This window comes from Octodon degus, unplaced genomic scaffold (genome assembly GCF_000260255.1).
Source record: "Octodon degus isolate 3935 unplaced genomic scaffold, OctDeg1.0 scaffold00125, whole genome shotgun sequence".
In the NCBI taxonomy this organism is placed as follows: domain Eukaryota; kingdom Metazoa; phylum Chordata; class Mammalia; order Rodentia; family Octodontidae; genus Octodon; species Octodon degus.
In genome coordinates, this window is record NW_004524701.1 from 2,942,572 (window position 1) to 2,952,677 (window position 10,106).

General features: G+C 37.8%; 1 protein-coding gene across 10 annotated transcripts in view; it reads left to right on the forward strand.

Moving 5' to 3' along the window:
• Nucleotides 1-10,106, forward strand: part of Pdlim5 (PDZ and LIM domain 5) — a 230,076-nt gene that overhangs the window by 192,484 nt on the left and 27,486 nt on the right. For all 10 annotated transcript variants that reach the window (XM_023700583.1, XM_023700585.1, XM_004640625.2 and 7 more), the window contains one exon: nucleotides 6,941-7,115. In XM_023700583.1, the coding sequence (XP_023556351.1) occupies nucleotides 6,941-7,115 (175 nt within the window). The remainder of the gene's footprint in view (nucleotides 1-6,940; nucleotides 7,116-10,106) is intronic.

The following is a 10,106-nucleotide window of genomic DNA, read 5'->3' on the forward strand; positions in this document are numbered from 1 at the left end:
TGGAACAGGGGATTGATCTCAGGCCCTTGCGCTTGCCAGGCAAGTGCTTATTTCTACTGAGCTATCTCCCTGGCTCTGTGAAACATTTTAATCACAGTGCTTGGCATAGAAATAAACAAGGGCCCATGACATTAAAAAAAAAAAAAAATCAAAATTAAAAAAGGAAAAGTTTAACAGTAGTGCAGTTATGAATTATTACTAACTTTGTTACTAGGCCCAGTAAGGAATTTAAAATAGCAGAAATTAATCTCAGTTATCTCTAGCCCTGCATTGAACTGGTGAGGACTTCTAGGTTTAGGTCACATTTGAGGGGATCCATATTTATATTATAATAGATCAAGTCAGTCACTGGCAGGGCTTGGTGCACAGTTGTACATAATACAGAATTTTTTTTTTTTTTTATGAATGACTGCATAGGGATTAGGCTTTGATATAAGACAGATGTGGTTTGGGTCCCAAATTCTCCGCTCATCCCTTCATTGCTTCCCTGATAACTGGCCAGTTTTTTCTCTTCTCACCCATTCATTAGGTGTTCATGTTATTACCTTTGTGCCTCAGATGTTCTTCTATTTCCATGCTGTATCACTCACTTACATTATTCAAATGTCAACAATATGCTGGTGACTCTTTAGTCAGTTTTCTCAGACAGTTCTTCCAAGCTCATCTATTCGACAGATTGTACTGAGATCAGCCACAGCACCTCTGGCTAGATAGAATCTACTATATGAGGGAAAAGGCTGTGCATGCTCCATTCTCTACTGTATGTCCATGCATAGTATTCTGCCCAATACATTATAGATTTTTGGTGTAATACTTGGTGATTAAAAATAGATAAAAGTAAGCTATTTCCCAACTCTTAGCACTTATCCCATGTGTTAACTTTCTTTACTGTATAATAAAATAGCTTGATGTAATCAGCTTTATTTTGGCTTATAGGCTGAAGGTTGTGAACCATTGTCAGTTGGTACCCTTGAATATGGGTTATTGGCAAGGGAGTCCATTGTCACAGGAGTGTGTGGCAGAGGAAGCCCATTCACCAGCTGGCCAAGAATGAAAGAGAGGAAGAGACAGAACCCCACCTTCGTCAGTGGCCTCCCCTACAGTATCCCACAAGGCCCCATTATCATAGGTTCCTCTGTGTTTCAGTAGCTAGCAAGTGGAAGCACCAAGGCAGAGCACCTGTGCCCCTGGGGGCCATTCTGGATTCAGAATGTAACACAGCACTGTAACACAATTTTCTGTGTACCAGTCTGTAACATTCCTTACCCTATGTGAAGACAGTCATGGGTCTGTGGATACATAGTGATAAAACCTGCACCTGGCTTGATACATAGCAGTTGTTCAAAAAATAATTGCTTCATTTCTGTGTCCTACAAGCTCTTGGATGAGTCACATATACTTATCCTTTTTGAATTTTATATTCTTGACCTGTTAAACAGTGACAGTAACATTCTACTAATGTTGTTATAACAGTAAGCCAATTCAGTTATTCTCTATTTTGTTTTTACCATAGAAAAAACATACATACATACATATACACATGCACATACATACATTTATCATGTTTTGAAGATTTTAAGAAACCATTATTTTAAGATCCAAAAAATTTTGATAGAGAAAAAGAATGAAGTTTGACAATTACTAATTCATGTTATGATCAGTACATATGATTTGGTTTCTTTATTGTGTATTTTGCAAGGGATGAGGAAATGGAAGGATTATAGATTAGAAGAAAGTTAGAATATATAACCAAGTATAATGTATGAACCTTTTTTGGAATTGGATTAAGATAGGGAGATTGTGGTGAGGATTAATGAACATCACAGGTCCTCAAAAATGGAAGAAGGGGATGGCCAAAGAGAGGATCAGGTTGGCTTTAAAGATGATGGATGTGGCCATAAACTAAGGAATTTGGGCAGCCTCTAAGATCTAAGAAATGCAAGGGTAAAAGTTGTCATAAGCCTTCAGAAAAAATGAAGAATGTCCTGCCAGCATTTTGATTTTGACCCACCATTGTCTTTACAGATGAACTATAAAAATAAATTAAGAAATAAATAAAAAACCAAATAAACCTGCACTGTCTTTAAGCATGAAGTTGATGGTCATTTGTTATGGAAGCAATAGAATACTAATACGGTGTATATTGACTGGTTATTTTATGATATAACAGAATATTATTGCTTAAATATGACAATTTTAAATGTTTTTTTCAAGAGTACTATTAGAGGTCATACTGAATTTTATGAATTAAATTATGTATCTTGAATTTGCTTCAAAACAGTTCAGAAATGGCAGAGGAACAAGTGGGATGTACATGATATATGATTACTCACAATGATATAATTGCCAAAGCTTGGTTCTTTCCCTTTGGAAGACTCATAAATAACAATTTTTAAATTAATGAGATAATATGGAGATTCACCTTGAATTTTTAGAAAAGTTTTGTGATGCTGAAATATATTTAGTACAAAAGAAAAAAATTAAGCCAGTCCCTGCAGGGTAGGGATTATTCACAAAAGAAAAAGAGCCAAATTTAATGAAACTTGCTCAAGATTAAGGTTGAAAAAGAAATCGAGTCGTGAACTCACTTCCTGCCAGTGTTTTCATTGTGACGCTTTACTGACTCAGTCTGGCTAAGTCACAGCTTTCTGTGACTTAGGTTCCTACATTGTGTTGTGAAATGGAGCTGATTCAATGGTCTTACTAGAACTTAAAAAACAAAACAAAAAACCTATCTTTTGTAACAAATTGGATGTCATCTCACTATAGTCAAATTCTTTCTTCTGTATAAAGTCGAAGATTTTTACAGTGGGTTCCAAAAGCTTAAAGCATGTTGGACCCTGTGCTCCCAGAAGACTGTTTTCTCTGGATAATATAGTGGGCTACAAAGTATAGTGGAAGCAGGGCTCATTTTGTGGTGTTTCCCTCTCCCTGGACCTCTCCTCCTTACACCTTCCTCTCCCCAGGGTGCCAAGCCAAGTGAGCCAAGAGCAGGAGTGTTGGCACCTGACTGCTCACAGATTGCCCATTTCTGTCTAGGAATAGTGAGAAATCCAGTCTGAAGGACCAAAACATCACTTTATTTATATGGGAAATTTGGAAATGTGCAGGACACAGTAATTAACAGGGCTGGTGTAACTTTGTGTGCAGGCCAATGTGCTAGAAACACTGCAACAAATGGAGGTGTGAGAATTTCTGTCATATCCAAAATAGCTTAAGTGGGGCCATAACAGAAAGCAAGGCTTTTCTTACCAAGCAAGGAACAACAGTAGAGCTTAGAGCCTATTACATGTGCTTAAAAATATAGTCACATGTTTCATGCTTAAGAAGGGCTTCCTTGTATTAGTTCCCCATGTATCTTCTCCTTGACATGTGATCAGATGGATTATGTTCCATTTTATAGCGCCTAAAGGAGAATTACTATACTATGCACTAAAAATATCTCAGTGACTTAGTATTTTAGAGCTTATGTGTAGATAATATGATAAAATAAAAGCATATGGAAGATGGAAGGCTTTGTCTTTCTTTGTGGTCTGATTTTCAGATTTTCTAATTGGAATATTCCTATAATTTAAAATCCTGAACTGAGTCACATTTATTAAGATATCTATCCCTATAGTTTTTGTTGTTTCTTCTTTTTGATACTCAGTATCAAACCACGGCCTTTGCTCTGAGACAACTACTTTTTACTTCTAGGCAAGTTCTTGCTCAAACTTGTGCTCCTCCTGCCTCAGCTTCCCAGGGTGCTGAGATTATGGGTATGCATCATCATGCCTGGTTTTTGTATTCTTTTTTTTAAAGGTAAAAAAGAAAAAAATCTTGCCCATTCAAGTAAATATTTTTCACCTACTTGTAAGGCAGTTTTCTGTTAGTATATACAGTATATATAGTTTGTACCCATTTTTAAGAGTTAATAATTGACTTAGGAAGGAAAACAGGTTTGTAGCGTATTGATAAATTATACAAGCCAGATGTTTATAGAAGTTAAAAGAGCCAAGAAGACACTTATGACTAGTGATTGGAAGTGTGCTTAGAGATGAAAATGGAGCTTCTGTGAGCCCTACAGAACTGGCCATGGAGAAAGGAACATTTCCTTCACTGAGGTCATAGAAGCAGGGTCTACCTGACATACTCCAGAGGCAGTGAGTGAAACTCAGAGAGGTGTCTAAAACACACTCAGAAGTCAGATTACCCAGGTTCAGGGCTGCCTAGTTTTTGCTCTGTGTGACCTTGGAAGGTTTCTTAACCTCGCGTTACCCCAGTAAAGATGTTTTTTACTTTATAAAGTAAAAAAGTAGTATTAATCATACTAACGTTTCTGTTGTACTTCAGTATTAATCATAGTGAAATGCTGTTGTAAGAATTTGGGAATAGTGCCATCAAATAAGGAGTGTGCAAGTTGAATATTAAATAAATTATTATGACAATGGCAGTGATATCTCAGGAAGCATGAACAAGGTTGTGAAGAGTGGAGGGATTCACTGTAGGGCTGGGTGCTCAGGACACGTCCTACACTGAGGAGCTGCAGAAGCTTTGTGTTCAGAGAGTGCTATCAGAGGCATGATTCTGGAAAAGTAATCTGCAGAATCGATTGAAGAGACTGGTGCTAGGAGATTTATTGTAATACTCCAGACTTGAGGAACTCAAGACCAGAACTCAAATGATAGCTACATGCATTGGTATGCGAAAGGAAGAACCAGCTTGAAGACATTTCCCGTGAAGCCATTGCGAGGGTCTGGCATACAGCATCAGGGACACAGGCTCAGAGAGAGCAGAACACAGTGGTGTGTGAGGGGAAAATTTAAAATAGAGGAGTTCCTCAGAGAAGGCAGTAGGAGAAATCCATTTCACATGCCTCACATGTAAAACAGTAACTGGATTTGGTATCGAAAATGCCCTTGAAAACACTTTTCTGGTGCTCTAAGAGATAATAAGCTGAGGGCAGAAGGGGCAGAGGCAGAGATGAGTGTTGCGTTCTGCAAGAGAGAATGAGGTAACACAGACGACACTGGGCAGAGTGAACACTGCAGTAATTTCTTTACATTTCTATAAGAGGAAGTGTATCTCGCAGAGGATGAAGACGTGTTCCTAGTCCAAAGGACTCAGCATGAGACACCAGTCTTGCAGCACTTCCAGGCAGGGGAGAGCCATTTCACAGATTAAGTGCAAGGCAGGGCCTCGTGCGGGATGTGCTCAGTGTCTACAAATGTGGGTGTGTATCACTACAAACAGGCTTTATTCTGATGATGGATAATTATCCTTAGAGTTGTTTTAATTAATTTTATCTAACTATCCATGCCTTTAATAGAGAGACTGTCAGTCTATATGTGTATATCGATAGATAGATATCCACGTACATGCATACACTTAATTTGTATTATTTGTCAGATTCTCATAAGTTGTTCCTCTTAAACCATTTTAATGTATGCTTTTTTCTCTAATTAGATTTTAATATCTTAGGGGTATGAAGGCCTTTTGTTGATTCCAGTCTAATGGTTTTTGTCTTCATTCAGTTATGTATTGATTCCAGCCCATTCATGCTTTTCAGACACTGTATTAATTGTGAGGGGATGAATAAGAAATAAATCTTGGAAGCATGCTCACTAGCTGGGGAGAAAAAGACAAAAATGTGTAGTAGAAACAATAATGAAGACAGACAGTTACAAAATGCATTAGCCAGCCTTCCCATCACAGAGACGCAGTTCCTAATACCCATAACTTAAAAGAGTCAGTACATGGTCCCAGGCTCCAAGGCAGAGACCTCAGGATGGAAGGGCATTGGGGCAGAGCTGCTTAGTTCCTGGTGGCTGGGAAGCAGAGCAGCACACAGTTCCTGAGAGGAACAGGCAAGGGTCATGCATATATCACGCATGGCCAGCCAGACACACCCAGGAATGTGCTTCACTAATCTGCCAAACATTTCCAGTGAAACTGACGTGTCAGGTCTGCCACTCACCTATGGAGACATGGCATAGAAACATATGATTTTGATAATGTGGAAGGGCCATGCATAGAGGTAACTCAAGGAGAGGTTTTGAAACAGCTGACTTATGAGCTAAGCCTTAAATAGTAAATAGTAGTTACTGTACAAATAGGAAGAATGGTGAAATGAGATGTCTGAGAGCAAGACAGCCTCTGTAAAGATGGGCCCATTCTCAAAAGCAGTGTGACACTTGGGTATTGCTGCAGCATCAAGTGAATGACAGAGTGCTGAAAGATGAGGCTGGGGAGCAGGAATGGAGCCATGGCGGGGCTGGTGTAGTGCTCAGAGCCGTGGGCAGCACTGGTCAACCACATGACAGGGAGATTTGGAAGGTTTCACTCACAGTTGTACTTGGGTGAGATATCAGCCTTAGGTGGCACTTGGGAGGATGAATTTAAAGAAAAAGACATTTGACAGCTAGTCCTAGGGAAGACATGAGACACATAAACTGGACATTATAGGGATGGAGAAGAGGGACAAAATCCAGAACATCCATAATCAGAAATCAGCAGGACATATTATTTCCAAAGATAAGGGAGGGGAAGGAGCAGGGTTGATTCTAGATATCTACTTTACAATGAACCATATACTCTTAGAGAATACAGATCAGAAGAGAGTATAAGGAATTTGTTTTATCTTCCACATTGAGATTTTTAATGTGTCTATGATAATTTGAAATTAAAGCTTTTGAGTAGTTGGCATAGATTCCTAGATAACTAAAAGTACATCACCATTGATATTCATTAACCCTCTCTCTTGGAAATGGAGGAAGCATCCTGTTACTCTTGCAGTGTCATAACTCTTGATTTTCTTTCTGTTTTGTGTAGTGACAGTTCACTGTTTGGGTTATAACTTTACGATATGTGTGAACAGGTGAGCAAAAGAGTCGGCAGATTATTTTTAAATTGTCTATTTGACTTATTTTTTCCCTGTGCTTTTTCTTCATTTAAATTTCAGCACCTTCTACTGGAAAAATATCAAACAGTGCAACTTTCTCAGGAGCGAGGGCCCCAGCTAGCTCAGCTGTGGGGCAGCCTCAGCCAGGTGACCAAGATACTTTAGTGCAAAGAGCAGAGCACATCCCAGCGGGGAAACGAACTCCCATGTGTGCCCACTGTAACCAGGTCATCAGGTCAGTTACTTATTTTTTGGAATTTTCTTGCAAGTACTTAATACCAATGTTATTTTTTAAAAATGTTCTATAACATTTACAGTTTCTTTAACATAATATTGTCATAATTTTACGTAATACTACTGCAGTGGATAAATACATTTAGAATCTTGGTTTTGTTTGGTTTTTATTTGTTTTATTGAGACAAGGTCTCTTTATGTAGGCTGACCTCAAACTCATAGTGATCCTCCTGCATCAGCCTCTCAAGGGCTGGGATTACATGCACTCTGTTTTAATGAAAAGTAATTGTGGGCTTTGTGAAAATAAAACTAAAAACACCCAAGAGATGCATTTCTAATTCCTATCAGAACTAAAGAAAAACAGTGATGAATGTGGCCCTGCAGAGAACAATAAAATTTTAAAATTTGAAGGAGCCATGAAGATCATTTGTCTCATCTTCATTATTTTACTAATTATAAAAGTGAGAACTTACACTAGATTTTTTAAAAAGTTAGCAATATAAAGAACTTTGATCCCCAGAGAAAAGAAAGTTGGTTTTTCAAATACCTAATCATTGAAACCTATTAATTACCTTCAGATCTATTCATAGACGTTTTAAATGCTAGATGAGACTCTAGGAAGCTGAAGCAGGAGAATTGCAAGTTTGAGTCCACCTTAATAGATTGAGGATTAGTTCATGTTGAGATCATGTATTAACAGTTAACAGCTCAGTTTCCTGATGCTTCAAATACTTACACAGCTTGACTAGACTGTGGTCAGTGCAGAGCCTTGGTCACAGCATACTTCCAGCTCCTAGCCTCCATATCACTATTGCTCACCACAGCAAGGAAGCATTAAGTCAAGTGACATTCTCTTGGACACCTGGTGGAGCCAAGAAAGGTAGAGGTTGGTGAAGGATCTCTATATGAAGTTTTTTAGAAGTGCTGGTAGTAATGATTATAATGTGTCACAGATTTTGATAATCTGATAGCATAATCAGCAGGTGATTATACCCTGACAAAGTCTGGGAAGTATATTTCATACTTTACAATCATTAGTTTTCTACTGTATTGTATATTTGTTTATAATTCATGTTTTATTTTAAATATTTCAGAATTTCAAAAACGTTTATTGCTCCCTCTACCAAAATATTGAAGAGGCTGGGACATAACTCAGGGCAAAGACCCAGGGTTCAATTTTCATTACCCAGACTGAGCGATAGATAAAGAAATTAGGTCATAATCTGTTGCTTTAAAATATTTTTTTTTAGATCTGTTTATTTTCTCTTAAACTCCCAAGAAGGAAAAAAAAAAGGAAAACACTAATAGATATTGAGTTTGGTGTGCTGCAACCTAATCAATTTTCAAACATTTTTAGTAATTGACTTGAAATGCTCTGAGGTATGGTATGAACATTAAGTGCAGGTGTTGCTCCAGAGGATCTTGTTGGCTTTCTTGAGCTGCTGTTGGCTCTAACAGTAAGTGTTTGAAACTATTGCTCATGCACTCTTCTCTTAATTTATCCTTCTTTGAAAGAGTTGAAGCAGTGGCTAAAGTTGAATAAAGTTAAGATACACATTTTTCTTTCCTCTGTTACATAGATGTTACTTAGCATAATTATTTCTCTGCAATACCTTAGAATACAACCCCCCAAATTCAAAGACCCAGTATAAAAAGGGTATCTGAGATGAGTATGCACTTCACAAATGAAGAAATACAGATTACAAATAAATAATGTTCAACATCATAGGTCATTCAAGAGACGCAAATTAAAACAATGCTGAGATACCATCTTATGCCCAAAAGACTGGCTATCATGAGGAAGTCAACCAATAACAAATGCTAGAGAGGTTCTAGGGGGAAAGGAACCCTTCTCCACTGCTGGTGGGAGTGCAAAATGGTGCAAGTACTATGGAAACCAGTGTGGAGATTCCTCAGAAAGCTAGGATTTAGAATTCCCATTCAGGGCTGGGGAAATAGCTCCGTGGAAAAAATGCTTGCCTGGAAAGCAGAAAGGGGGGAGGGGAGGAGGAGGGGTAGAGGGGAAAAGAAGAGGAAAAAAGAAAAGAGGAAGGGAAGAAGGGAGGGAGGGAGGAAGGGAGAAAGGAAGGAAGGAAGGAAGGAAGGAAGGAAGGAAGGAAGGAAGGAAGGAAGGAAGGAAGGAAATTCCCATTCAATGCAGCTCTTCCCCTCCTAGGTATGTTTTCAGATAACATACCACAATGATATATGTGCACCCATATTTATAGCAGTACAATTTTGTCATAGCTAAATCTTGGAAACAACCAAAATACCCATCAACTGAGAAATAAATAAAAATGATGTGGTATTTTTATACAGTGGAGTATTATTCAGCTATTAAAAAGGCAAACATAAACTCAAGGCTTTTATAGGTGAATGGATGCAACTAGAGACCATACAGGTTAAGTGAAATAAATCAGACCCACATGTGCTAGCCATCGTGTTGTCTAGCTAGTGTGAGAACCTAAAAGAGTAAGTAAAATCTGAAAGGTATAATAGACACTGTGAAAGGGAAGAATCTGTTCAATGGGAAGAAAAAACTGGGATAAGCAAAAGGACAAAAGAAATAAAGGGAAGAGATATATTTATGTGTATATGCAGTATGGCTTAGATAATTGTACTGCTGATTTCTGCTGGTCTATTGAAAGGATCAGTTAATTTTTGTTCTTTTTAATTTTTTATAACTTTTTTAAAACTAATTTTCCATGTTTATATCTGGTAATCTAAACAACTAATTTGAAAATGACATTAGGCAATACAAAATAAAATAGAATCCAAGAATCTTCATGCTTTAAGAAGTAAACATAAATAATAGTCTCCTTCTTAACCTAATAAACAATATGTTTAAAACATAGCATATAGTACAAGACTCGAAATAAAATAGTATTTTTAACATTAAAACACACTAGGGGTCCGGGGAGATAGCTCAGTAGAGTAAGCGCTTGCCTGGTAAATGCAGGGTCCTGAGTTCCATCGCCAGTACCACAAAAAA